We start from the raw sequence: 26,117 nt of genomic DNA, 5'->3' as shown, positions 1-26,117 counted from the left end.
TGTGACCATGGCTCTCGACAAGTATGTTATCATGAATGCATTGTACCCTCATCTATACCTTATTTTACCAGGTGTACATATACCCCAGATCGCGTGGTATAAAAAGACGACGCCTCTTCGTCAAAGTGGCTCGCTCCCCTTCAGCCACGGCTTATGTAACGCCCTGCTGGTCCACAGGGCAGGAAGGGCTAACCGCCTCGGGAAAACACGGGGGTGACGGGGCAGACGTGACATTTAGACTCCAGGCCATCTAGAACTTGTAGCATCTCAATGTTTGATGTATTCCCTTTTCCTAATCGGGAACGTCAAAAGGGGCTAAAAGCAACGAACTACCTTTCAAAAGCGGAAGCGGCTCTAGAAAGCCAACCTGCCAAGCAAAACGACATACTCGGTAAGGTAAGCTGAATCAATACCGAGGACCTCGAGGCGCACATCAGCATAGTTATACAGCCTTTTATTGAATTACCAAAACATATATCTACAATCCGTCTCTCATCCTCGACACCTCAAGGGTATATTTTACAATTCGTCTCTCGTCCTCTTCTCCGTCTTTACCTCCACGGTTCCACTCTGTGCCTTCTTCTCTCCATTCCCATCCAAGCCTTTCCGCTTCCTGTCTACAGCCGCGATCTCATCATCATACACTGTCCACTCGGGCACCTGTCTCCTTGCTCTATCCAACTTCGGTTCCTTCGTCAGCGGATTGTTGCACAGATCTATGGTGCGCGCGTCCTTCAAGCTCTCGTCGCTACACCATGTCTCGCACCATAACCATTCTTGTGGCAAACTATGGATCGGGAGGATGGTCTGCATATGATTTGGCAGATCTTGATCCAAGTTTGACAAACTGTTTGGATCAGAAGACAGAGAGTGATATTGTTGGCGAAGTCTGTCACCGGCAGCCATTTGACGGAAGCGTTTGAGATCCACGACGTAGAGCGCCGAAATGTGGTATGGAAGCCCACGTAAGAATTTCTCCCAATAGCCTTGTTTCCAGAACCGGAATCCTTCCATTTCAGTCCGGCTGTCACACATGGGTGTAAAGCCATAAGGTGCTCCTTTCAGGTCGTGGTTAACGAGATCAATCATATCTGTTCTTACGATCTGATCCGCATCCACGAAGATCACCTTGTCGAGAGAAAGAGGGAACAAGACGTCAAGGAACAGGATCTTGTAGCCCCAAATTTCACGCTGTTTTTCGGTTTGGTGTCGGAGCCAGTGAGGCCATTTGTAGGTCACCATTTCGTATTTGAAGCCGTATTCAGCGGCGAGGTAGGGGATGAAGTCTTTGAAGGAAGGTGATAGGAATTGTTCAATGAACCAGAACTTGACGGTATGTTTGGTGTGCTTCATTACACTGACCATCATGATATTTAACATGCGTTCGTAAAGGTGGCCACTCGCAACAGAGAAGATGTTGATTTCGGCATGCGTTTCTTTCTCTGCATCTTTGCCTTTGCCACCAAGGATTCCCTGGGCAAAGCTAAGACCTCGCGATACGATGTCCAATGTCGAGTCTGCCTTTTCTTCAAGGACATCTTTGCCCTCCATTCCTGGCTTTCGTGACAATCGGGGGAACAACGTTACACCTTGGAAGCTCATAAGAATGATATCCGTGCTTTCATCACCCGGAACTGGAAGCCAACCGCGAGAGCCAATACTTTCAATGTTGTAGATTTCCGAACTCCTACCCTCCTGGAGTTGGATTTTATAAAACCCTGGGTTTGCTTTGAATTGGAAATAACCCAAGTTGGCCATGATGATCGTGTCGGCAAAATAAGGATCTCTTTTAGTTCCAAGAACGAGCTGAGCACCACGTGGAGCACCACCAGTTGGGACCTCGCGGGAATGACCTTCAATAAGAATATGCTCTAGTTCATAGACGGCATTGACATCGGTCTTTATGGAGCTGAGCTTGATGTTGTCCAAGTCGTGAACCGAAACTTTTGGTGCGACTAGCCACGCCGGCGGTACATCCATACCCACAGTCAATAGAGCATCTTGAGGGACGCCAGTGAAGGAAGCACCAAGAGACTGGAGGGCCCCAGAATCATCGAAGGTCGGTTTTGAACCAAGAACATACCTGTAGAATCGCTTCACAGGGATCTCCTGAAGGCGCTCTTTAGGATTTAAGAAAAGCTTGACGTAAACACCCTCAAGCTCTGAGAGGGCTTTTATGATAGGAATCCATTTTTGACCTTGCTCACTGGCGGGATCCACAAGTAGTGTCATCTGTATGGTCGCTGTAGAGATATCGCCAACCTCAATAGCAGTGTGGGAACTATTCCATAAACCGTGCAAACTCATCCTGGCTGTTGAATCCTTCTCAACAATGCCATCTGGTGTACCCGGTAGCATGGATGTCGCTACGATGGAAGAGATCTTCGCCGCGGAAAGAGGATCCACAAGACTGTCGGCCCTTCCAAGGGTCTTCACGGCAGCATATACTGGGGAGATTCGGTTGGAGCGTTCATATGATAGTAATTGTTCGAAGTCTTCCAGGTCGAGCTCAGATGTCGCAGTGACAGGACCAACAAGGCGACCGTTCAGCAAAAGGCCATTTTGACCAGGTCGGAACGATATAGATTTGACCAAAAATTTGGCGCCTTGCCAATACTCGTCTGCTTCTTGCTGAGCCACATTCTTTTCTTTAGAGACATCTGCAGTCAAAATGGCAGCAAGATCATCGGCATCTTGGAAAGCCTGGTATGAATGGTCTCGTACGTGAGAAAATAGGAGATTGCTCACGGCGAAATTAGTAGTGTCGGAAGCTGGATTGTGCACTACAGTGAGTTCGACCGAGGGGTTGGTCTTATGAAACAAGATCGCTGTCGAGAGAAGCTTTTTACCAGCCTCAGAGTCCAGGTCTGCTATCACAATCATATGACCCCAATCGTCTTTCGCAGATGATGGATCAGCCTCTACACGGGGCAACGTTTTAACAAACTCATCATTTCCCCCTAAGAGGTTGTTGACATCGAATATCCTCAGACTGCTCTCGTCCTCGGGCACCACCAGTGCATTTCGTTTCTTAGCCGCCTGAGCGAGGAAGTACGATGGTAGCCACGCATCTGCTTTGAAATACTCTTCGTAGATCGCCGCTTGAATGGACTGTAGATCGGCCATGACTCTGGAACTCATCGTCTGCAAGAAATTTTCACCACGAGGAAGGGCAACTCCATCAACAAACATTGGCGGGATTGTACTATCCGCAGCTAGTCTCCGAATCCATTTTTTGGAGGCCTGGACCTGGCTTCGATACTCTTCAGACTCGAGCACATCTTCGAAAGATTGAGTGGCTTTGTTTGCTCGGGGCTTTTTCTTCTTTATCGTACTTTCAAAGACCGATTTGCTCGCAGATTCAACAGACCGGGAGTTGTAGGACGCCTCGAGGTATTCGGAAAGAGCGGTTAGTCCGTATGTATCAAGCAGGTGATAAAGCACCGCAGCTTGATCTTCGGCGCGGGCTGTTTTGGTAATGGGTACAATTCCAATATGAATGGCAAGCTTCCGCCTCACAAAGCTTATAAGAGTATCAGCGATAACATAAACATCCTGCATGCTTGTGAGGTCAACTGGTAGAACCAAGGTAAAGCAATCTCTCCGGACAGGAGGAAGTTGTCCAGGGTACGTCCGCTGGAGCATCGCAGGGAGAGCTGTAGGCCAATCCGCATAGCGTTTGTCTTTCTCGAGGTCGTTCAACCATATTATTGCGTTACCGCCCTCGATCTCATCCCTCCAGTCAAATCTTTGTGGTTCATCGTCAGCGTTGACGGCGGCTATTGCTTGGTCTGTCAGAAGCTCAATTGCTTCTTTGCCAGTGAAGCCAAGATCAGTGACACCTTTTACGAGCTTCCTTTCTTTCCGCAACAGATGAAGGAGACTCAAAGCTCCAATTTGTCGATCAGTCAACCGGGCACCATTCATCCACCAGACGTTAAACCCAGCCGGCACTATCCGGCCACGGTTATAACTATGCTCTGCAAGAAATTCCGCAGTGGCATTGTGGGAAGCCACGGCGCTTGAATATTTTGGAAAGTCCTGTGAAAGCTTTATGAGGGTATCGAATGGCTTTTCGCTCTGCATTATGAAGCTTGATGTCTTTACACTTAGGTCGAGCAGTTCCGAGCTAGACAGAGGTTTAAGATCCGCAAACTCTTCGTCTTCAAACTTCACCTCTGTCTCCGAGACAGCCTCTGAAGGCTTGGCTTCATTGTCCTTGCGGTCATCAATCACAATATAGTCTGTTCGCTTCAGCGCCAGCTCAACACCGTAGCCTGGGATAATGAGTGGCTTGGACTCGGGGGAAATTGCTTTCTTGTATCGGACTCGGTAGGAAGCTTTTCCCTCACGAGCTCTCTTTACCAGGATTTTGTGGAACTGTCCAAATGTCGGGGAGGAAATATCAGCGTACAAAATAGAGACGGGTGCCGAAGGATTTCCAAACACCCTGTCGAACGGCAATTCTTCTATTTGCCTTCACAGTTGGAATTAGCCCCTGAACCCCTGGGTCATGATGATAGAACATACGAGTTATCGCTGACGTCCTGATGAGGTGCATCCAGAGCCGGCGAACAATACTGCTTGTCGTCAAAGAGCACCCACTCAGGACATGTCGTATCTTGTTCCACTTTCAGAGACGGCTCCACTGCAGTGTGGTAATACTGATAATGTGCTTCGATACGAGGGGCTGAAGACCGCATGGACAGTGCAAACTGGTAGACAGAAAGTGTTTCTGGATCCGACATGTGCCCATCATCTTTCAACACTTGTATAAACTGGTCATAAAGCTCCTTATCTGTAGAGGCTTTTGAGAAGTAACCGTCGGCAATTCGATCGAGAAGCGGAAAATAAGATGTTGCGTTTTCGTCTGCAGCTGTTTCTCTGTGCCCAGGTCAGTCTTGTCACGCTTGAGAATGGGACAGGAATCTACAAACAGTAGTTCAAGGAGGTATGGCGCAGAGGAGAAAGAGGCCTGCAACCCGACATTGATTGATGGACTAGCACAGGCAAATAGTGAGGGAAGATACGTGGATGCCAGCAGAGCTCCTGTGAGACTCCACGGCAAGCTGAAGACCCCCATCTTGCCCGCTGGAGGTGTACGAAGAGCTTCTATGCTTCTATGAAGCAGGCTCCGACTCTGAGGGGGGATGCTCCGTAGCAATTAGACAGCGAGGACGGGCGTCCGTCAGCAGATTAAAGTAGAGACTCTCCTATGGTAGTCGAATCGGCGTGAAACAAGACATGATACACGCCTACAACACATAAGTGAGTGCAAGTGCAAGGGCAAAAGGCAGGGAGAGATCAACTGGATCAATTCTACGCGAAGAGGGACGAGGCTGAAATGTTGTCTCGACTCTGCGAGGTGGCCTTTCCCCTAGGCAAAGGGGAGCTCCACTGCGCGCAGGGGAGTTGGCGTCATCCGTAGCACACAAGAATTGGACACGGATCGCGATTCGCAACACCACCACATCACACAAACACCCCCCCCTCGACTCGATCCTGAACTCCTCCGACCTGCTGTCTGCCATCTGCGTCGAACGCCCTCTCCCATAGAGGTCGTATATCCTTGGACACCCGCGCACCCGAGAACCCTGCATCCTTCATGCGCGGAGCGTGAGCTTCTCGTATCTCGCAGCGGTCAAGATGGCATCCTCCTCCACGAACATGCTGACCAAGGTATGTCTTGAAGGAAGGCTGGAATGGCTGTGGTACTTCTGTCATTCGGTTTCTGACAATCGGGATAGTTCGAGTCCAAATCCTCGAGAGCGAAAGGCATTGCTTTCCATCCTAAAAGGTCCGATCACAATACCCCCCTTTTCGCATCCACAACTAATCATCTACAGACCGTGGATTCTGGTCTCCCTGCACTCCTCAACTATCCAACTATGGGATTATCGTATGGGAACCTTGATTGACCGATTCGAGGAACACGATGGACCGGTTAGAGGAATTGACTTTCACAAGACGCAGCCCCTCTTCGTCTCTGGTGGAGATGACTACAAGATTAAGGTCTGGTCATATCAGACTCGCAGATGTCTCTTTACCTTGAATGGTCATTTGGATTATGTTCGGACTGTCTTCTTCCACCACGAGCTTCCCTGGATCATTTCGAGTTCGGATGATCAGACTATCAGAATATGGAATTGGCAGAACAGATCCTTAAGTAAGTCTATGTTCTCACCTTAATCGATCTTTCTAATAGCATCAGTCTGCACTATGACCGGTCACAATCACTACACCATGTGCGCGCAGTTCCATCCAAAAGAAGATTTGGTAGTTTCAGCCTCACTGGATCAGTCTGTTCGTGTCTGGGATATTTCAGGCCTCCGAAAGAAGCATTCTGCTCCCACATCTATGACCTTCGAAGACCAAATGTCTCGCGGAAATCAGAATCAAGCCGATATGTTTGGAAATACAGATGCTGTGGTCAAATTTGTGTTGGAAGGTCATGACCGGGGTGTGAACTGGGTAGCTTTCCATCCCACACTACCCCTAATCGTATCCGCTGGAGACGATCGACTTGTCAAATTGTGGAGAATGAGCGAGACAAAGGCTTGGGAAGTCGATACGTGCCGGGGTCATTTCCAGAATGCGTCAGGATGCTTATTCCACCCCCACCAAGATTTAATATTGTCTGTTGGTGAGGATAAGACCATCCGGGTCTGGGATCTGAACAAGCGAACTTCAGTCCAGTCCTTCAAACGAGAAAATGATCGCTTTTGGGTTATTGCAGCTCATCCAGAGATCAATCTTTTTGCCGCTGGACATGACAATGGTGTTATGGTCTTCAAGCTTGAGAGGGAACGACCCGCGTCTGCTTTCTATCAGAACAATCTCTTTTTCATCACTAAGGACAAGCATGTCCGGTCTTATGACTTCCAGAAGAACGTTGAGAGTCCAACTCTGTTGACCTTGAAAAAGCTCGGTAGCCCCTGGGTTCCTCCGCGATCACTGTCTTACAACCCAGCCGAGCGCGCTATTCTGGTCACTTCACCCGCGGATGGTGGCTCTTACGAGCTCATCCACCTTCCTCGGGAGGGCTCTGGATCAATAGACCCCACAGACACGAAACGTGGCCAGGGCAATTCAGCCGTATTCGTGGCACGCAACCGATTCGCAGTTTTCAACGCAGCTGGTCAACAGATTGATATCAAGGATCTCTCGAACTCAACCACAAAGACCATCAAGCCTCCCGCAGGTACTACTGATATCTATTTTGGTGGAACCGGCAATCTTCTTCTAATCACCCCTACTGCTGTGCATTTATACGATATCCAACAAAAGAAAAGTACTGCAGAACTTGCTGTCACTGGAGTAAAATATGTCGTATGGTCAAATGACGGATTATACGCCGCGCTGCTGAGCAAGCACAATGTCACGATTGTCACGAAAACCTTAGAGCAGGTCAGCACACTTCACGAGACGATTCGAATCAAGAGTGCGACTTGGGACGATGCCGGCGTCCTTCTCTACTCTACCCTCAACCACATCAAATATACTCTTCTTAATGGCGACAATGGCATTGTTCGGACTCTTGACCAGACTGTTTACCTCGTACGAGTAAAAGCGCGCAGCGTTTACTGCCTCGGTCGAAACGCAAAGCCGAAGATCTTGAATATTGACCCGACTGAGTACCGCTTCAAACTGGCACTCGTCAAGCGCAACTACGAGGAAATGTTACAGATTATCAAGACCTCGAGTCTGGTTGGTCAGAGTATCATCTCTTACTTGCAGAAGAAGGGATACCCGGAGATTGCTTTGCAATTTGTCCAAGATCCAACAACGCGTTTCGAGTTGGCCATTGAGTGTGGTAACTTGGAGGTTGCAGTAGAGATGGCAAAACAGCTTGATAAACCGAAGCTTTGGTCAAGATTGTCAACAGAGGCTCTTGCACATGGCAATCACCAGATTGTCGAGATGACTTACCAAAAGTTGAGGCAGTTCGATAAATTGTCATTCTTGTACCTGACTACAGGTGATGAAGGGAAACTCGCACGAATGGCCAAGATCGCCGAACATCGTGGAGACTTCACTGCACGTTTCCAAAATGCTTTATATCTCGGAGATGTAACTGACAGGATACAAATGTTCAAAGAGATCGATCTCTGTAAGTTTCAATGGATTGTAAAATGGGAGCGATTACTGACATATAAAGACCCTCTCGCTTACATGACTGCAAAATCTAACGGTCTTACGGAAGAGTGTGAATCAATTTTGGAGGCCACTGGGCTCACTGAAGAACAAATCACACTCCCGACTCTCGGCTCCCCCCTTACTCCACCAAAGCCTATCGTAGCGACGTTCAAGGCAAACTGGCCCACCAAGGCTACATCCCAATCGTTCTTCGAGAAAGCATTACTTGGGCAGGTTGAGGGTCTGTCGTTAGAAGATGAGCCCGCAGCAACCTCCAACGGTTTTGGTCTTGATGAGGCTGGAGAGGAAGAGCGAAACGGCCATCTTATCGAGGCAGATGACGACGAGGATGTTGCTGGCTGGGATATGGGTGATGATATCGTACCAGAAGTCGAAAGTGATTTCGTCAATGTTGATAGCGCCGAGGCGGGTGCAGGAAGCAGCGAAGCAGACCTCTGGGCCCGCAACTCACCGATTGCAGCTGATCACGTGGCCGGAGGCTCCTTTGAAACCGCCATGCAATTACTGAACAGACAACTAGGTGCTGTCAACTTCGCCCCGCTGAAGCCACGCTTTTTGGAGATTTACCAAGCCTCTAAGACATATCTTCCTGCATCTGCCGGCCTTCCACCGCTGGTCAACTATGTCCGCCGAACGGTCGATGAGACCGACCCTCGAAAGGTTCTGCCCATCATCCCTCGTGACATAGAAACTTTGGCCACTGGAGATTTACAAAGAGGCTACGATGCCATGCGTACCAACAAGCTTGAGGATGGTTCACGAATCTTCAAGGGAATTCTACACGCTCTCCTCGTGAACGCCGTTTCAACCGCTTCAGAAGTAGATGAGGCAAAGAAGCTGATCACAACTGCCTCCGAGTACACCCTCGCGATGGCAATCGAACTTACGCGACGAAATCTTGGTACAGCTGAAGAAGTAGCTAAATCCCCAGAGAAGCTGAAGCGATCGCTCGAACTCTCGGCGTACTTCACGATTCCCAAGTTAGAAGTGGCGCATAGACAGTTGGCTCTGGCGAGTGCGATGAGAGCGGCGTTCATGAACAAGAATTACAATTCTGCCTTGAGTTTCGCAAACAGGATGCTGGCCAATGGTGGAAGTCCTAAAATTCTTGATAATGTAGGTTTCAGTGATTTTACCAACGCTCACGTTACTAATATAATATAGGCACGCAAAACCAAAGCTCAATGCGAGCGCAACCCTAATGATACCCACGAAATCGAATTTGACCAGTTTGCAGATTTCGACATCTGCGCAGCGTCATATACGCCAATCTACTCTGGTTCCGCATTCGAAGTATGTGCATTCGATGGAAGCAAGTACCAACCCAAGTACAAGGGGACTGTATGTACTGTTTGTGAGGTCTGCGAAGTGGGACGGAACGGTAGTGGATTGAAGCTTGTCGCATGAAGGATTCTGGAGGTACCAGGACGGAGTTTGGGAAAATAGTAGATCGACGCTGCTTGGAGCCCAGAGCAGTCGCATGTAGGGAGTATTCACAATCAAATGTCTGTTGCAGGATCAAATGGATGACATGAAATGATATCATATGCCATCTGCCTCTCATTGCAGAAATACGCCAGGGCGCCAGTTCTAGAATACATCCATGCAAGCTTGTCCCTCTTTGTTTTCGTCTCCAGGCGACGAAGATGTCTTCCGAGATCAGCAAAGTAAAACCGATCAAACAATAGTCTCCAGCTCCCTCGCATACCCCAGTGTATTTTCAATGACCATTTGGCTAAGCGCCTTCTCATTGCCTTCATCAACGCCCATCTTGACTTGGTTCGGGAAATATATCCGACCATCCTTAATCGCCCAACCTCTGCTCTGTGCAAAAGAAACGACTGCGCCTTCGCTGTCCAAGAAGAGTAGATTCTTGGTTGAAGAGATAGGGAGAGATGGATATGCTGTTTCGCTGCACGAGGCGATCTCATTGCGGATTTGTGAAGTCAAAATCTATGTGATCAACGTCAGCGCACGATTCGCAGGAGAACATCAAGAACAGGCAAGGGGAAAGAAAAAGGTGAACAAACCTCGCTGAATACACCATATTCCTCACTCGGCACCTCCCGACTCGCCATCGCCTTCCACACCAGATCATAACTGCCCTCCATCAACCACCTCTCGAGCTTAATCGGATATCCCAAAAACCTATCATCCTCCACCAACCCGCCATTCTGTCTAAGTTCCAAACCCTCTAATTCCGTGTGGAATCCAGAGTAATTGCCCTGCGTCAACAGTAACAGCAGATATAACCCCGTGATCTTGTTCTTCTCGCTGTTCGCCGCGCTCAGCCTCTCCGGGGGTAACTCGTAGAATGGCGTCAGCTGGTGTACGTAGCGGGTAAAAGCATCGGGATCTTTAGCACGGATGGACAGCAGAGCACCGGCTTCGAAGACTTCGCGCGCGGCGAGGAGGATGGAGGAAGGGGTGGTGGGCTGGGGTGTTAGGGCGTTAAGCTTGAGGAGAGCGATCTTGGCTTTGGAGAGGAGGGAGAGGGATTCTTGATAGCTGTGAGAGGATTTTAACTTTGGGAGCACTTCTTGGAGATCGCGTTCGGCCATCTTGGAGGAGGTTTATGACGTTTATGAAGGGAGAAAAGGTGATCTGACGTTTGGATTCAGAGATGATGCTCCAGGTACTGTACATACCTGTAGGTAGCTCTGGAGACGCGGTTGCTTAGTAAGAACATATTAGCCTTGTTGCCTTATAGTCACAGTCACGTGTAATGCCTCCTTTTCCGTTCAGCCTCGTTGCGGTCTCGACGTCAGAGAAGCACAGGATGGGCATTGCTGCGATGTGCAACAAAACTTCCTCTCCAACCGTGTCAAGTGATGATAATCTCACAACTCGCAAATTGCCTTGTTATAATTACGTACAGTAACAGGCTTTATATGCTCATAAATGCAGCTTCCGGATAATAATACCTTGTTCCGAACTGCTGCCGTCAAGAAGGACATCATGGAATTTCTTCTTGATGTGAATACAGCGAGTTAGGACAGGGCAAATTGGAAGTCCTACTTGTATCTTGCTGTTTTGACTGTAAGAGTAAGTCCATTATTGTTTTCATCCTTCCCGCCCTGAGCTTCATCTCCCTTTCTCTCAAAATCCTCGGGTGGAATCTCGTTTCCACTACTATCCCTCATTTTTATTGACGACTTGACACTTTAGATACTCAATATCAGGACTAGTGCCATGAGGGGTATCGAACCAAGAATTTCATCCCGCCATAGATCCACGATCTCTAGGTTGGAAATGTCCATGTGCCAATTTGCTCGGTCAGTCAATTCGTTCATGACGCCGACTATCGTGAGTTCGCGCTGCGTGATTGCAGGAACTTGCTTCTACTCGTTGATGCCGTGCGCGAAACGGCGGGAGATAGGGATCTCCTCCTCGAGAGGAATATCTCCAAAGCCAGGGACGCGCAATGGAACCGCGCCTTTGTTGTCCATTAACGGTACCGACATGCTGGGAAAACTTTTTGCGTTTGAAAATCCGAGGAAAGGAAATGTAGAATTTTATTCGATGATGAAGCCGCAGTGACAAACAAGGTCAGTCAGTATAGTTGTACTTATCCGAAAAGTGAGTCGTACATCCCACTCTAAGCCAACAAACATCTCACAACATGTAATTCGAGCTCCGGTTCATGGCTCTGCTGTGAGCCCTTCAGGCAAGGAAGTTAATTCCTATATTCTTGAGGTATCATGAATTTTGGCCATAATAATGTAACGCTAGTCTCTTTTGAATCCTGCTTAACTTGGTTATCTTTAAAGGGGGGACATGCTGTTGGAAGATTTTGAGTATTTGACTTCTAGTATTACATATCTCTCCCGCCTGGGATACGATCATCAGTAGGTCTACTGAATCGTCTCTGTCTAGAAAAAGAGCTCCCACAAAATGTTGACAGTCGTTAAGTCTAAGATCACAACACTTGCCGGATCTTCATGGGGATGACGCGGAAGTAGGTAGCTCGCAGCTGTGATCCCAAGTCAACCCAGGAATTATGAGTAGTCTTCATACAAAACAGACGCCTGGTCTTATCAAACCATCTTCTTTCCCCTGAAGAAAGCGCCCAGCGTGCCCATCAACTGTCCAAAGCCCTTCTGCCCCGCATCTGCAACCATGCCCTCCCTAATCCACGCCGGGAGCTTTCCCTGGACCCGCTCATTCCCGAATCTCTTGTCAATCATCACGATCGCTGCGTAGTCCTCACGGTGGCGGATCGCTCGCCCGACGCTCTGGTTCACGGCTCGCATGCAGGCATTCTCGTAGAACTCGCGACCTTGCTCCTTCGCCTTCTTCATCGCTTCCTCTCTCCCCAGCTCGGCCTCGAGTCGGGCAAGGGTGGTCGATTCGATATACTCAATCTTCGCCTTCCACTCGGCGCTCGCGATGTTCGGGAATGGGAGCCCGACAATGACGACGCAGCGCCCGAGGCGGTCCGAAAAGTTGATGCCCTCGGACATCTTGCCGCCCACGACACTGAGGAGTAAACCTCCTTTTCCCGCATCAATAGCTTTGCCATATTCCTCCAGCACGTTCTCCACCCCACTGTCTTTCTTCTCCCGGAATAGCATCTTCTTCGCCTCCAGCCGTTGCCAGATGCTCTTTGCCCCCTGGCCCGCCTCAGAACTGGGAGCGCGAGTCCAGTGACTGGTGACGGTCTCGAGGTACGCATAGCTGGGGAAGAACACCACAACGCCGTCCGGCACCACGGTGCAGATATTCAGCATCGCGCGCCCCAGCTCGTCCATCATCTCCCCGTTCCCGCGATTCTTGTACGTGAATTCAAACTCGGCTTCCTTGCCACTGGGCCCGGAGGAGAGATTCCAAGCGACGAGGTTCGATTTCGGTATCACATGGCCGCAGCTGAGTGTGGTGATGGAAGCGAGGGGGAGGTAAGGGAAGAGGTGGGAGGTGTAGTCGCTCATGGGCGACATGGTTCCACCGGCTAGGATGACGGCACGGGCTTCGCTGACGATCTCTTGGAAGTGTGACGATGGGTCGAGGAGGAGGAATTTGAGGGTTATGGAATCGGCTTCGGGCGAGTCGGGGGGTTTGGAGAAGAAGAGTCGACCCTCTCTTGACGGGTGCGTGAGTGCTGATAGGAGAGAGGAAATATGGTGGAGTACGGGGGTTGTGGATTCGGGTTTTGGAGGGGAGGATTTTGTGAGTTGGCTGGTGGGAGGCGTCGATGTGTGGATGGCGTAGCTCTCGACTTTGCGGGCTAACTTGCTCTCTTGGAGATACTTGATTAGTTTGAAGAGGTTTATTTGGTCGACTCCCTTTCCAGAAAGGAGCTCTTTCTCGTCCACAATTCCGTCTGCTTTCTACAGTTTTGGATTAGCTCTCCCTTTCTCTAATGTGCAGGGGAGATCAGTTGCCTTACCGGAGTTCCCAAACGGGCTTCGAGATACCCAGCTAGAGAGTCAATCACTCTGACAACCTGTGCCACATATACCCTATTCTTTCCCTTCAACCTATTCCGGAATTTCTGTAGATATACACCGAGCTGAGTTCTTGCACGTTTTAACTGCTTGAGGTTGACCTCCACCCCCTGTATGCCAGCAATTGCATCCATCAAATTATGGGCTTCATCGATAATAACCACATGGCCCTTCAGACTCAACTTTAAAGCTTCTCTCGCACTCTTCTGTAGAAGCAGCGGGTAGGGTAAGGTGACTATCTCAGCAGGTTTGATCGCTGACCTCGATGCATAATAGGGGCAGATGCCAATCTCTTTTCCCAGTGAGCCCATGTCCTCGATATCGCGGATTGTGGCAAGTGCATGATCTCGAAAGTCGTTGACTAATGGCTGATTTTCTTTGTTCGGAAGGAATACGCATTTGTGTGCCTGGGCAGTGCTGGGCTGTTGAAGTTCGAGACAACGCTCGTTGATGGCGGTTACAGAGCTTAATTTGTTGACTGAGGGGTTCATGCAGAGGTTCTTGCGTGATCCAAGAGTGAGATGCTTCAGGTCTTCGATTTGAGGATCGTTCTTGTCCTGCTCTTCCGCCGGGATTGCTGGCGGGAACTTGACGCGGCGGAGTTCGTTGATGAACTGTGTAAGCTGCGAATGGGTTCGAGAACAGAAGAAGATCTCCAAAAGTTAGGAAGATACCGTAATAATGAGAGCTTTCTACCTACCTTGAGTTCATCTTCTGCCTCTTCATCATCCTCTTTTGGAGCTCCAATGGTCATACCAAGCTTCTCCATTAGCTCCAACGTCGCTGCAGAGAGGCCTCCATTGTTCCCGGAACTCGATTTCTCGCCGTCACTGTCATAATCATCTAGAACAAACTGTTCTTCATCTTCTTCGGCTCCATTACTTTGCTTCAGGTCAGTCTTCCTCCTCTTCGGTCCCGAATCTCCTCTGAGATATTTGGCTCGTTGTGCTTTCTCTTTGGCTCGAATCTTTGCCAGCCGAGTCTCAATGTCTTCGCGTCGACGAAGCATTTCTCGCCGCTTCCTGGCTCTAGCTTGCTCGATGATCCATTCTGGCTCGTCAGAGTCTGGCTTCGTTAGTCATATTCTCGCATGCTTTGGGCATTGCATACTATCTGGACGCCAGTTGAGCCCGTCTTCAAACTCTCGGCGTTTATGATCGCGCAGCCACGTCAACGCTCCGCAGATCAGACTCAGAGATTTCCCCTGCAGATATGTTAGGACATGGTAAAGCTCTCTTCCAGAGGGAGAATCACAAGGGGATATCGCAATCACGTGACATCACAGTGAGGAGACTTACGGTTCCTGTAGGGCTCTCAAGAATACCCACCTTGCCTTCCTCCAGCACTTGGTAAACAGTGCTCATGAAGGTCTCCTGGATGGCATAAGGCGTGTAAGGGTGGTGGAAATCCTTTGGGGGAGAAGTCACATGACTGTCTGGGCCCTGCGCGATCCCTTCTCCGTCAGGGGGATGTGAAGCCATGGTTCCTCTCCAACAGAGCTCGCAACTGCAGCAACCCCATGGAACAGGTCTGACAACTCCAACAACTGTGTAGGAGCGACGAAGGACCCTGAACAAGACCCTTGTCAAGTGCACTCCCTCGAGCGCTTCTCCTGATCGAGTCTGCTGCCGGCAACGCGCGATGCGTTTATTCTGTGTGCGTTGTTGCCCAGGCGCGATGCGCGGGGAGAAAAGCTTGGCGGGTGGAGGCGGCGGCGGCGGGCCCCTGGACAGCCGCGGGTTCCCAGGCTGAAGGTTACATTACATCTCGGATTGATAGCTTTTCAGTAAGATTTGATGTGCGGTCTGTTATAGATCCACAATGCCATTCACGGTGTCTCTGCTGCTTCTGATCCATGCGTTTTCAAGGGCTCTTCTCTATGGCTATAGGCTACTTGTCCCGCGCAAAAGGGGTTTGCAGCCTGCTCTTTCAATGGCCAAGTTCCAACAAACAACAAGACAGACACGTCTTTGGCTCTCACGGAATGGTCCACCCAAGTACTGCATACAATGTCCAAGCACTGAAGAAGCTGAAGCAACTGAACAAGGTGATAAGCTACTGCTTACTCTACAATATCAATAGAATCTAGGCTCGTAATTGTGGGGTGGCATGCGGACTGAATCCCAGGCAATGGAGACGCCAGACTCGGATGAGGGTCTACCCTGGGAGGGAGGCTATTGTTGTACAGTTGTTGATCAGGCCTGAAAGTCGGTGAGAAGAGAGAGAGAAGGATAAGGAGAAGTAAGACAGAGAAACAGAAGAGAAAAAGAAACAAAGAGACAAGAAAACTGTGCCCTGCCCTTGCCCTGCCCTTCTCCTCTCCTTTCTTGTCTTCCACCGCCCTCTTCCTCCTCGACCTGACTCTATTCCAATCTGATGTGAATGGCATCATAAGAATGTAGATTTGGAAGAGCCGTCACATCGCCGCAGAACAATACGATGTCTTTCTCTCCCTCCACCAAGCAGGCAAGCACCGCTACCCGGTTCCCCATCGCCCCGAGCCAGAAAGCTCTTCGGGGGAGGCAGCATGGTTATGATGATGGCTTTTACCAGCGCCGAGGTGCGTGCTTCTCTCTACTTATGATGCCACTACTACTGCTGTCTTCACTTCCCCCTTTTTTTTGGGGGCTTTTTTTCTGGGCGTTTTTTTCATGGTTTTTTCCTTGTTCTTTTTATAGAGCGCTGGACCTTTGCCCGTTCGTGCCGTTGCCGTTGGCCAGGAACGACGACCCCAAGACGCTAAGGCTCTCCCACCTCCCTGAGTCCCCCTCAATCCCTCCCCCTCCCACTCCCTTTGCGGAGGCCGAGAGTCCAGAGACAACGCAGCTTCTGCCCCTCGTGCTTTTCCTCGGGTTGCCTCATCTTTCAACTTCTGCTTCCGCTTCCGCTTCCGCCTCCGTCCTCCATCCTTCTCTTCCTTTCCCTTCCGACCAGGATTCAGCCCTCAGATGCCATTGTCGCCTTCCCACTTCCCACCAGCTTCTTCTTCTCCCGACCTGCAATTTACAGCTTAATCTGCTTGGGGCCTTGGCTAATACGGGCTTCCTTCGCTCCCAGACTCTCGTTCGAACGCCAAAATCTCTAAGCCCACTGTTGCGCCGCAGCCGCAGCCGTTGAACCCCGGGGCTTACGCAAATCAGCAGCGCCAACCCTCGAGCAATATGGAGAGGCCTGCACCAATCCCCCCCAAGGTGGGAGCAACTTTCTATCCTGGAGGTCAGGATGACTTCCGTATGCCAGAATTGGTATCGCCAAAGCCTCAAAGGTACGTGAGAAATGTTGATTCCTGCTAAATCGATCCTCATGCGACCGGTCAGAGGAGCAGAAAAGAGTCAAGGGATGAGACATGGGAGACAGGCTGATGCGAAGCTCCTAGGGTAATGCCGGAGGTTCCGTCTAATATGCAGCAAGACCTTGCAAACCTTGAACTCGAGGCCCGAATGACCCCAAGCCATCCGGCCAGTTCTACGTCGACGATGTCGTCACACTCAACACATATCGATTCATACCCGCGAGACCCTCAGACGAGCGGCTCCTCCCAGACAAACATGCGCCAACGCTCTGCCGTCCCGGGCTTCACTGCGAGCTACGAAAACACGAACGCCTCGGCATATCAGAACTTGAACAGGCGATCACTACAACAATTTACTGCATCACAGCCAGATTCACCTAGGTTTTCTCCATTCCCCAAACTCCACAACGCAGGAGAGAATGTGCCGCTTTCCGATGACGAGAAGGAAGAAGTATTGGAGAGGGCACGGCCATTGGTTCTAAAGTCGACGGATCCAGAAATGCAGTTGGCTTGGGCCCAGGATGCTCTATCGTGGGTCGAGGTGGCAAGCCAAAACTCCTCCCGCCAACAGCAGTTGGACGGCGGGTCTCAGAGACCCGTTACTCCAAAGGTAGAGCACCAGTTGAGAGTCGACGCGCTGAATATCGTCACATTTCTTGCAGAGCAACATCATCCAAAGGCTCAATTTATGCAAGGCATGTGGCTCGAGTTTGGCAAGTTCGGATATAGAGTAGACAAAAAGGAGGCGTTTATGGCATATCGAAGGGCTGCAGAGAGAGGTTATGCGCGAGCAGAATACCGGATCGGCATGCAATATGAGAGTTCCAACAACCCCACCAAAGCTATCGAGCATTACCAAAAGGGGGTGGCGGCGAACGACTCGGCTTCAGATTATAGATTGGGCATGATGACACTGCTCGGACAACATGGCATGCCGCGGGATTATGAAAGGGGTGTGAATCTCATACGATTTGCTGCAGACACTGCCGACGAGAATGCCCCTCAAGGAGCCTATGTTTATGGTATGCTTCTCGCTCGCGAGCTGCCAAATATAAGCGTTCCTGAGCAGTACCTCCCATACGACGTGAAAGATGCCAAATACTACATAGAAAAGGCTGCGTATCTTGGTTTTGCAAAGGCACAGCTTAAGATGGGTCAGGCTTATGAATTATGTCAACTCGACTGCGAGTTTGACCCAGCTTTATCACTGCACTACAACGCTCTTGCAGCCCGCCAAGGAGAAGCGGAGGCTGAGATGGCAATCAGCAAGTGGTTCCTGTGTGGATATGAAGGGATCTTCGAAAAGAACGAGGAGTTGGCATTCACATATGCACAACGTGCGGCACAGACCAAGATGGCCACAGCAGAGTTTGCCCTGGGGTATTTCTACGAGATAGGCGTGTACGTGCCGATAGACTTGGTCGAATCCGAAAAGTGGTACAAGAAAGCTGCAGATCATGGAAACAATGATGCCATCGGAAGAATCGATAGCATCAAGAAGAACAACACTTTTTCGAAGAAGGACCACGAGCAAATAGCTCTTTCACGGATCAAGTCCCAATATGGTTCTCAGCGTGGAGGCCGACCCGAACGATTCAAGAAACCCGTTCAGCAGATGCCGGCAATGGCAGAGAGCGTAGTTAATATGCCTGACCCGAGGAATCCTTATCGGGTATCAACTGCACCGTATCCCGACGATGATGCATCATCTCTTCCCGCTCAGCATCCCAATCCTCAATACTACAATCAAGGCGGGCGGCCCTCTTCAGCAGCCGGACCTCAGGCAGACAGGCCCTCTTCTGCGTTTGGTGTCGTACCTCTGCACCACACTGCGACTGACCCATACAGCTATAATGGAAGCGTAAACGCACCCGAACCTTTGCGACTACCCAACAACATGGGACCAGGTGGCCGAGGCGCCAATCGTGTGGCTTCCGCTGGCTGGGAGCCGCAGACTTCAGAGCTTGACCAAGGACGCAATAGACTTGTGAGCGCACCGCAGATCAATATCAATAACAGACCTCAACCACAGAATGTGCAATCTCTGCAGCCATTGCCTAACACGGGTTACAATTCTGATCCGTCAAGACAGCCAAGGCCACAATCAAGAGGCGACAGTCCTGCTATCAGCATCCCCCGACGGGACCTTGCTGCCAACCATCTCCAACACCCCGAGCGACGAAGCTCGATGACGCCTGTGAATGGTAGGGCGAGCCCTGCGAGCCCTGCGAGTCAGCGACCAGCGAGAATCGATTCAATGCAACCCTCAAGGCTTGACTCCCCAAGCTCGCCTTACCAGAATACGATGGGTCCGGGCCGGGCATCCCCAAGGCCTCAACAGCCAAATTCTCCGCAGACTCCCGCGCCAGCGCCAGTGTCCCACCCACCCAAGAAGGCCGGCCCCGCTACCTTTGAAGAGATGGGGATCCCTGTCGCAAAGCATGAGAGTGATTGTGTACGTCTGCCGTTATTACAGTTTTTTAGGGTTTACTGACATGTGAGCCAGATTATAATGTGATTCGGAAACTCGAATTCAACCTATTTTCTACTCGCTAGGATCAATGAATCCGCACGCGATGATGATGAGATGCAGCACCGGAGGAAAAGGCATTAAATGGCGTTGAAGAAACTAAAATATTGGATGAGTGCGAGGGACATTTCCACATACCCTTTTAAGTAGAAATGATACCCATTTGCGTTGTTTGTTTCATTTCGTGATGTTTGAAGAAAGTGAGTTTGGGCACGCGAGACTGCCAATGCGGCACTGCCGTCTTAGGTTTATAGGTGTCTACCTGCATTTGGCATCTCGCAAAGCTGTCATTCATTTCCAACTCCATCGCCCCGAAACCCTAAAAGAGGGTGCAACTGATAGAACAGTTCTTATCCTAATTTCTACTCTTGTAATATAATTCTTCTTATTTCCTACCTGCGTATCCATCTTCGACGTCTCCGTTCCACAAACAGACTACCCGCGCATCCCCGCGCCCCAACCCTTCACGGGGAACATGGCACCACGAGCACCCAAACCCAAACCCGACGATGCCGACCCCTTGAAGCCCAAGACGGAGAAGGCGAAGGTGGAGAAAGTAAAGCCTGAGAAGACCGCAAAGGTTGAGAAGAAGGAGAGCGTCAAGGGGAAAGCCGAGAAGAAGGAGAAGGGGGAGAAGACAGACAAGGGAGAGAAGACCAAGGCTGTCACGGGGGATGAGGCGATGGAGCTGATCGCAGCATATCTGAAAGCACAGAATCGACCATATAGCGCGACGGAGGTCAGCGCCAATCTGCACGGGAAAGTGAGTCGACTTTCCATATCTCCCTCCGCAGAAGTAACGTCCTAGCTGATCCATCCCCCTCCTGGTACAGGTCACCAAGACGGTCGCGGACAAGCTGCTGAAGGAGATGGAGCAGAACAAGCAGATCATGGGCAAGGCCACGAATGGCGATAAGAAGGGCAGCCAATGGGTCTTCTGGGCCTTACAAGTCCGCCTCCCTCTCTCCTGTACCCCCAAGCAATCCTTTTACGTACCGCTAGCTAAACACCCGCGCACCCCAGGATCCCTCAGACGCTGCCACGCCCGACGAGCTAGCCACCATAGACAGCGCGATCAGCCATCTCCGCGCCTCGCTCCCCTTGCTCAAAACACGCTTCCGGCTCGCAAGCACTAAACTCTCCGCTCTGGCCGCGGCTCCAACATCATCCGAGCTCTCGCGCACGGTCGAGCGACTGCGGGCGGAAATCGAAGAGAAGCGATCAAGACTGGAGGGGCTGCGGAGCGGGGATGCGAGACCGGTTACGAGGGAGGAGGTGCAGCGGGTGGAACAGGAATATGGGTATTGGGCCGGGAGAAGAAGGGCGAGGGTCAGGGCGTTTGAGAACCTGGAGGAGCTGTTTCTCGTGGGGATGGAGAGAGGGGAGCTTTGGGAGAGGGCGGGGATTGAGGGGGATGTGGAGTGAGGAGGGGGATGGTTGGCATGGTTGGGATGGGGGAAGTTCGTATTTTTTGCCCCCTTTTCTTTCAGAAAAAGGGGGGAGGGTTCAGGAATGCGAGGAGAGAGTGCTACAGTAGGTGTGTGGAGTTGTATTTGGGGGTTTGATCCTATCTATCAAGAGAGAGAAGAGGGCTTTGCTGTGGCTATATATATCATTGACGGCTCTGTTTCTCTTGCAAATAGGTAGTCAATTGTGTGACGCCTTTCCTCGTCCTCGCTCCCCCTCCGCAGAAGCAACGTCCTACATTAGTAGCTAACCCACCTATCTCGCGGACAAGCTGCTGTAGCGAATTAAGCGAGGCGCTAGCTAAGCCAGTCCATTTTGACATATCTTATACCCCAGCCCAGCCCCATCTACCTTACCATCTATCTAACACCATCATCGTCCAAACATAACCACAACCACCATTCAACACAATCATAATAGCCCCGTGCCAACACCATGGAGCCAGCCAGTACCACTGAGAAAGCTAACACCAGCGAGAAAGCCAACACCACTGAAATAGTCCATCCCATGACTATGCATCCCAGTGACCTCCTTCGTTGCGTCGCTGGCAGCATGAGCTGTAAAGACACCTCGATATTCGTCACTGTGCCTACGATAAGCAGCTGGAAATCCGTAATACGTGCAATAGACGCAGCAATTGGCGACGACGTAGACCGGGAGTTCATGGTCACATATCCACGCACGGAAGCCCAGAGAGCTCGTAATCGCAAAATCGCTCTAGAGAATGTCGCAGCTTGGGACGCAGCTGAGAAAGAAGCATCATTATCATCAGAATTCTCGTCGCCGCTTATATTTCCAATACGTACGAAATATGATATTGAAGCTCTTCCGACCCCGAAGCGTATATCGGAAGATGCACGAAAGCGACTTAAAGAAGAAGATGCAAAACGATTTCCGTAAGCTAGGTATACTATGGTTACCCTTACCGCAAATATCACTAAAAATACGCTTCTTCCTATTGTCAAGGCTATGATAAGGCTCAGCAGGATTGATAGTAAGTATGGGAATCCAGAGGAGTTCAAATTAGTCGATATGTTATAGGATACTAGTGCGCAGCAGACAATAATATGAGAGGAACTTTTGTCAGAACCGTTCCGTCGCTACCTTCAAGACCCTATCCATGATCTATATCGTTTCCCAAACTGCCTCCGTGTTCAGTTAGAAGCCGTTGTCGCTCTTTCGAATACTCAGGTCAATCAATATATGATATATCTGCTATTGTTTCCGTGGTCCTAAAGAGTGTAGTGCCAAACCAACGTGTAGGAATTATTTTCTGTCAGAAGCAGAGTATATTGACCACATATATTATGCTAGCATCTATCACACGTCGTATCCTAAAGGAAAAGAGAGAGGAGATTAACTACGAGGAGATTTAGGAGAGGGCGGGGGATGTAGAGGAAGGAGTAAGGAGGGTGATAGTTAGGATAGGTAGTTAGGATAAGGAGGAGTTTGTTATGTTTTTTGCCCCCTTTTGCTTTTTAAAGAAAGAAGGGGAGGCCCTCAGCACCTAAGATGGGTACCTTATACTACAACGTAGAAGCAACTCTACCCTCTATATGTGTGTGTGTGCGTATATAGGTAGGTATACTTATACGCATAACTACCAAGGCATGCCACTAGCACCACGCTCGGCTATTCTTATCTCTTTCGCGAGAGGTACAGTATCGTATCATCGTATCATCGTATCACGCAGCAGCGACAGAGGGGCAAGGTCTCCGAGGCATGCTCGTGTGTGACGCGCGCCGGGCTGAGACATTTGGTGGGTGTTTCATGGGGAGGGGGATGGCTGGGAGTAGGGAAGGGGGTTGAGGTGATATGGGTGGGTGATGATGAGAGGATGGGTTGATGGATGGATGGATGGATGGATGGACGGATGGAAGAACTTGGGAAGAGGTGGCGGAGGGGAGGGGAGGGGAGGGGAGCGGGATGAGAGAGAAAAAGGTCAGGAAAGCAGGTTTACGAAGCAGGAGTAGGAGTAGGAGTAGGAGTAGGAGTAGGAGTTGGAGTGGGAAGCGGGAAGTGGGAGATGCTGCAGTTGCGAATGCAGTCATCTGCTTCCTGCTGGACCCCTGCAGCCAAATGTCCCGCGCGCTGAAGGGACGTCGCTTTTGATCATCTGGGAGAGGAGAGGAGAGATATATGTGTCTTCGACATCGAGCGAGAGGGCTCTGCATGATCTGATCGGATCCATCCCTCCCATACCTAACCTGAAACCGCCAGGGATGATCGGATCTTGATCAGCGTCATCGTCATCCTCCTCCTCCTGCCCGCGATGCCTCGCGCCGGGACATGATAAGAGAGAAGCGACTGCGGGAGAGTGCATATCTGCGCATTTCCGGAGTATCGGACCTGGAGTGCTGAAATCCACTGTGCTCACGAGACGTTGGGCTTCCTCTGTGTTTTTCTGGAATTCTTCTCTCCTCTCTCCCCTCCGAGGACCTTCAGCCAAACAAACGAGCAGATCTCCTCGGTCGTCTCCCTTATTTGCTGCGTACACGCGCGAAGCGCCGCTTCTGCTTCGGAGGCCGAGAGAGGTATATATGTGGCCTTAGGAGGATGAGCGTTCTGCCTTGCCAGCCAGGATAAGGTCATAGGTTGACTGTCGACCGTTGACCAGGATCGCTACACCCGCACCGCGCCCCCAACCTGCCGCACAAGGTGAAGAAGCCCGGCTGTCCTGTGTACATTCCCATCGTCTCTGTTGAGGCTCCCATTTCTATCCGCAGCGACCAACACACCAGCACATCCACACCGACCGCGTCGTCGTTGTCGACAGAGACACAGAGAGAGAGAAGAGGAGACCAGACTCTCGCGATCCCGATAATCAAATCAACGGCACGCCCGGCTGCCCTCCGCTAGTGCCGAATGGGCCTAGTGCCCGGCGGTCTGAGCTTTCTTTCGGTAGAAGTACTCCTCGTAGGTATCTTCCATCTCGAGGCTTCGCCTTCTTCCTTCACCCCCAGGCACAATCTTGCTTCCCTCGCCCTCGCCCCCAGATCCAGTGCCCTCGACGCGGTGAGCCTGTTTCTGCTGCGAGTGTTTTGTATTTCTGTCTTCTGCTCGCCCGTTTCTCTTGCTCGCGATACGCACACGACACTCTCAGCTCGGAATCCCTCCCTCCCCCCCACCTCAGCCCCGCGATTGCGAATCTGAAGGACAACCTCCGTGATGCTGAACAACGGTGGTCCTCCGCCCATCATGCCGCCTCATCACGAGTTCAGACATATGAGTACGGGCTCTCTCAGTATTCCACCTGGCGGCATGGACGGCGCGCCCAATGGGCCGCCGCATCTAAGCGGACCCATGTCGAGGTTCGAGGGCCCGCGCAGCCCGCCTGGCAAACAGAGTCAGTCCCTGATGGATTCAGGTTCGAGCCCGATATTACTGATGCTGATTCCCGATAGATACATCGCATGTTCCGTGCAAGTTCTACCGCCAGGGTGCATGCCAGGCTGGGAATTCTTGCCCATTTAGTCACGATCTAGCGAGTACGAGTGATAACGTGTGCAAATACTTTGCAAAGGTTAGTTACGACATAAGTGCACCAGTTCCTGGCTGATATCTGAAGGGCAACTGCAAATTCGGTCCTAAGTGTGCGAATGCGCATGTTCTCCCAGACGGGCGCCGGGTCAATTACAAGGGAGGCCCAATGATAGGAGGCCATCTAAACCTTGGAGGACGAGTGAACCCGGATCCCTACCATGGGCAAAGCTCAGCTCTTACGAATTCTTTCATACGCGCAAATGGGGTCCTTCCCTCGCCTTACGCTAAATACCCGCCATATGGTCAAGAAGATGCGTTCCCTATGATGGGCCGGAGTAGTATCGATATCTCGGTACCGACCATCGATACGAGCTACGCCTCACATACCGGGTCGAATTATGGTTCGCCGAGAGATGATGATCTAAACCGCCTCGGTCTAGGACTATCACCCGTTGCAGGCAAAGGCTTGAGCGTTTTGGATGCTCCATTACCGGCATCTTTTGATAGCAATGGTGTGTCCTGGATTGCCAGGCACGGCCCCATAGCATCTTCGGTCCCAGCAAAGTTTGGCTTCGAGTCACCTCCAGGATCGGTCGGGGCAGCGAAAGATGGAAGGACTTCTGAAGCATTGAAGAACCTACACAGCTCTGCGTTCGGCGATGATACCAGAGACCGATTTAACGGCCTCCCATCTTCGCCACCAGCACCTCCTGCCGAAGAATACTTCGGTAAAAGGGCCATGCACTCTCATCGCTTCGCTAAATCAAAGGTCATGTCAGCCAGCCTGCCGAAGGCTGTGGATCAGGATTGGGAAGCTGCTTTCACATTTGAGGAGGATTATCTGCCGGAGACACTGAAGGACCTTATGACACCACAGGAGAAGGCCCGGAGAGACTCCCGTAATGCAGACGAAGGTGGCAGGCCCATTCTTAACAGCGGCACTGGTACCCCAATTACCGAAACAACCTCCAGCAAATTTGGTTCGCCATCAAACGCGAGCCCTTCGAGGTGGGGTCCACTCTTCCAGCGACATCAACAACAGAAGGAAGAGGAGGAGAAAGCCGCCGCTTCCCGTGTATCAAGTTTTGGCCACGTTGGCTCACCACTTCGGAATTCCACTCTCCACGCTGGCGCAAGTCCCAGCTCTCGGTCAATAGCACGAACCAGCATTTCTGGCGATTCGTCACCATACGTCTCATCTCCACCTCGGCAAAGCTCCATGTCGATCATCTCCCAGCAACTACAACGGACCCGGCTTTCCAGAGCAGAGTCTAGTGGCAGTGACTCAAGTCTCCATCCTGTGGCTGCTACGCGTGCTTCAAGTAACCCCATTGGCTCCGGGGCGGGTAGAGCTGGCGCGATTGGAGAGAGACAGGTCAGCTCGAGTAGTATTGGAAATGGGGGAAGTGGCAGATTTACGACCCCGATTGACGAGGAACAAGGCGAATTTGTGTTTAGCATGGAGGGTATGGAAGATGTTGACGAGAAGAAAGGGGAGAAGAGAAACAGTGGCAGTGGGGGATGGACATATGCTGGAAGTACCAAAAGCCCCCATTTTGGTGCTGTCGGCGGTGGAAAGAATGGAGCCTCTACTGCTACGAATGGTACGAATGGTACGGGAATGGACGGGATGTTCGGTACACGGTGAATCATTTGCTAAGCTTCGACCTATCCCAACCTCACGAGTCCCGCAACGACACATGGCCGCTTCCCATACGTACGAACTTGGCCATATCACAGAGCC

The 26,117-nt window shown here is 50.9% G+C and overlaps 10 protein-coding genes across 10 annotated transcripts; 6 read left to right on the top strand and 4 right to left on the bottom strand.

Annotated features, from left to right (window-relative positions):
* Nucleotides 1–519: 519 nt before the first annotated feature.
* On the bottom strand, nt 520–5,318 carry M430DRAFT_146747 (glycosyltransferase family 24 protein; the record flags this gene model as incomplete). Its single annotated transcript, XM_024863027.1, has 3 exons — nt 4,938–5,318; nt 4,531–4,884; nt 520–4,477 (listed from the first exon to the last, which is right to left on the bottom strand). Exons 1-3 carry the CDS (start codon nt 5,081–5,083, stop codon nt 520–522), a joined length of 4,458 nt encoding a protein of 1,485 aa, XP_024717425.1. The 5' UTR covers nt 5,084–5,318.
* Nucleotides 5,319–5,474: 156 nt separating this feature from the next.
* On the top strand, nt 5,475–9,564 carry M430DRAFT_69562 (hypothetical protein; the record flags this gene model as incomplete). Its single annotated transcript, XM_024869440.1, has 6 exons — nt 5,475–5,679; nt 5,748–5,797; nt 5,847–6,166; nt 6,212–8,110; nt 8,159–9,273; nt 9,322–9,564. The coding sequence occupies exons 1-6, from the start codon at nt 5,647–5,649 to the stop codon at nt 9,562–9,564; spliced, it is 3,660 nt and encodes a 1,219-aa protein (XP_024717424.1). The 5' UTR covers nt 5,475–5,646.
* Nucleotides 9,565–9,801: 237 nt separating this feature from the next.
* Nucleotides 9,802–10,768, bottom strand: M430DRAFT_146741 (hypothetical protein). The gene is made up of 2 exons (XM_024863026.1): nt 10,188–10,768; nt 9,802–10,110 (listed from the first exon to the last, which is right to left on the bottom strand). The coding sequence occupies exons 1-2, from the start codon at nt 10,716–10,718 to the stop codon at nt 9,835–9,837; spliced, it is 807 nt and encodes a 268-aa protein (XP_024717423.1). The 5' UTR covers nt 10,719–10,768; the 3' UTR covers nt 9,802–9,834.
* Nucleotides 10,769–11,937: 1,169 nt separating this feature from the next.
* On the bottom strand, nt 11,938–15,171 carry M430DRAFT_146739 (hypothetical protein). The gene is made up of 5 exons (XM_024863024.1): nt 14,900–15,171; nt 14,712–14,805; nt 14,302–14,666; nt 13,544–14,254; nt 11,938–13,484 (listed from the first exon to the last, which is right to left on the bottom strand). Exons 1-5 carry the CDS (start codon nt 15,080–15,082, stop codon nt 12,195–12,197), a joined length of 2,643 nt encoding a protein of 880 aa, XP_024717422.1. The 5' UTR covers nt 15,083–15,171; the 3' UTR covers nt 11,938–12,194.
* A 690-nt stretch (nt 15,172–15,861) lies between these two features.
* Nucleotides 15,862–17,182, top strand: M430DRAFT_183137 (hypothetical protein). The gene has a single exon (XM_024863843.1). It carries the CDS (start codon nt 16,041–16,043, stop codon nt 16,716–16,718), a length of 678 nt encoding a protein of 225 aa, XP_024717421.1. The 5' UTR covers nt 15,862–16,040; the 3' UTR covers nt 16,719–17,182.
* On the top strand, nt 16,763–19,411 carry M430DRAFT_31008 (hypothetical protein; the record flags this gene model as incomplete). Its single annotated transcript, XM_024866000.1, has 3 exons — nt 16,763–16,866; nt 16,978–19,348; nt 19,400–19,411. The coding sequence occupies 3 exons, from the start codon at nt 16,763–16,765 to the stop codon at nt 19,409–19,411; spliced, it is 2,487 nt and encodes an 828-aa protein (XP_024717420.1).
* Nucleotides 19,412–19,851: 440 nt separating this feature from the next.
* M430DRAFT_45233 (hypothetical protein) lies at nt 19,852–21,081 on the top strand. Its single transcript, XM_024867755.1, has 3 exons — nt 19,852–20,186; nt 20,257–20,373; nt 20,447–21,081. Exons 1-3 carry the CDS (start codon nt 19,899–19,901, stop codon nt 20,846–20,848), a joined length of 807 nt encoding a protein of 268 aa, XP_024717419.1. The 5' UTR covers nt 19,852–19,898; the 3' UTR covers nt 20,849–21,081.
* A 244-nt stretch (nt 21,082–21,325) lies between these two features.
* M430DRAFT_31006 (hypothetical protein) lies at nt 21,326–21,790 on the top strand (the record flags this gene model as incomplete). Its single annotated transcript, XM_024865999.1, has 1 exon — nt 21,326–21,790. The coding sequence occupies one exon, from the start codon at nt 21,326–21,328 to the stop codon at nt 21,788–21,790; it is 465 nt and encodes a 154-aa protein (XP_024717418.1).
* A 758-nt stretch (nt 21,791–22,548) lies between these two features.
* Nucleotides 22,549–23,164, bottom strand: M430DRAFT_183106 (hypothetical protein). Its single transcript, XM_024863842.1, has one exon. It carries the CDS (start codon nt 23,062–23,064, stop codon nt 22,576–22,578), a length of 489 nt encoding a protein of 162 aa, XP_024717417.1. The 5' UTR covers nt 23,065–23,164; the 3' UTR covers nt 22,549–22,575.
* A 924-nt stretch (nt 23,165–24,088) lies between these two features.
* On the top strand, nt 24,089–26,021 carry M430DRAFT_31005 (hypothetical protein; the record flags this gene model as incomplete). Its single annotated transcript, XM_024865998.1, has 3 exons — nt 24,089–24,236; nt 24,295–24,413; nt 24,459–26,021. The coding sequence occupies 3 exons, from the start codon at nt 24,089–24,091 to the stop codon at nt 26,019–26,021; spliced, it is 1,830 nt and encodes a 609-aa protein (XP_024717416.1).
* Nucleotides 26,022–26,117: the final 96 nt, after the last annotated feature.

The sequence above is a fragment of the Amorphotheca resinae genome (assembly GCF_003019875.1).
Source record: "Amorphotheca resinae ATCC 22711 unplaced genomic scaffold M430scaffold_12, whole genome shotgun sequence".
Classification (NCBI taxonomy): Eukaryota; Fungi; Ascomycota; class Leotiomycetes; order Helotiales; family Amorphothecaceae; genus Amorphotheca; species Amorphotheca resinae.
This window is presented reverse-complemented; position numbering and strand designations above follow the sequence as displayed.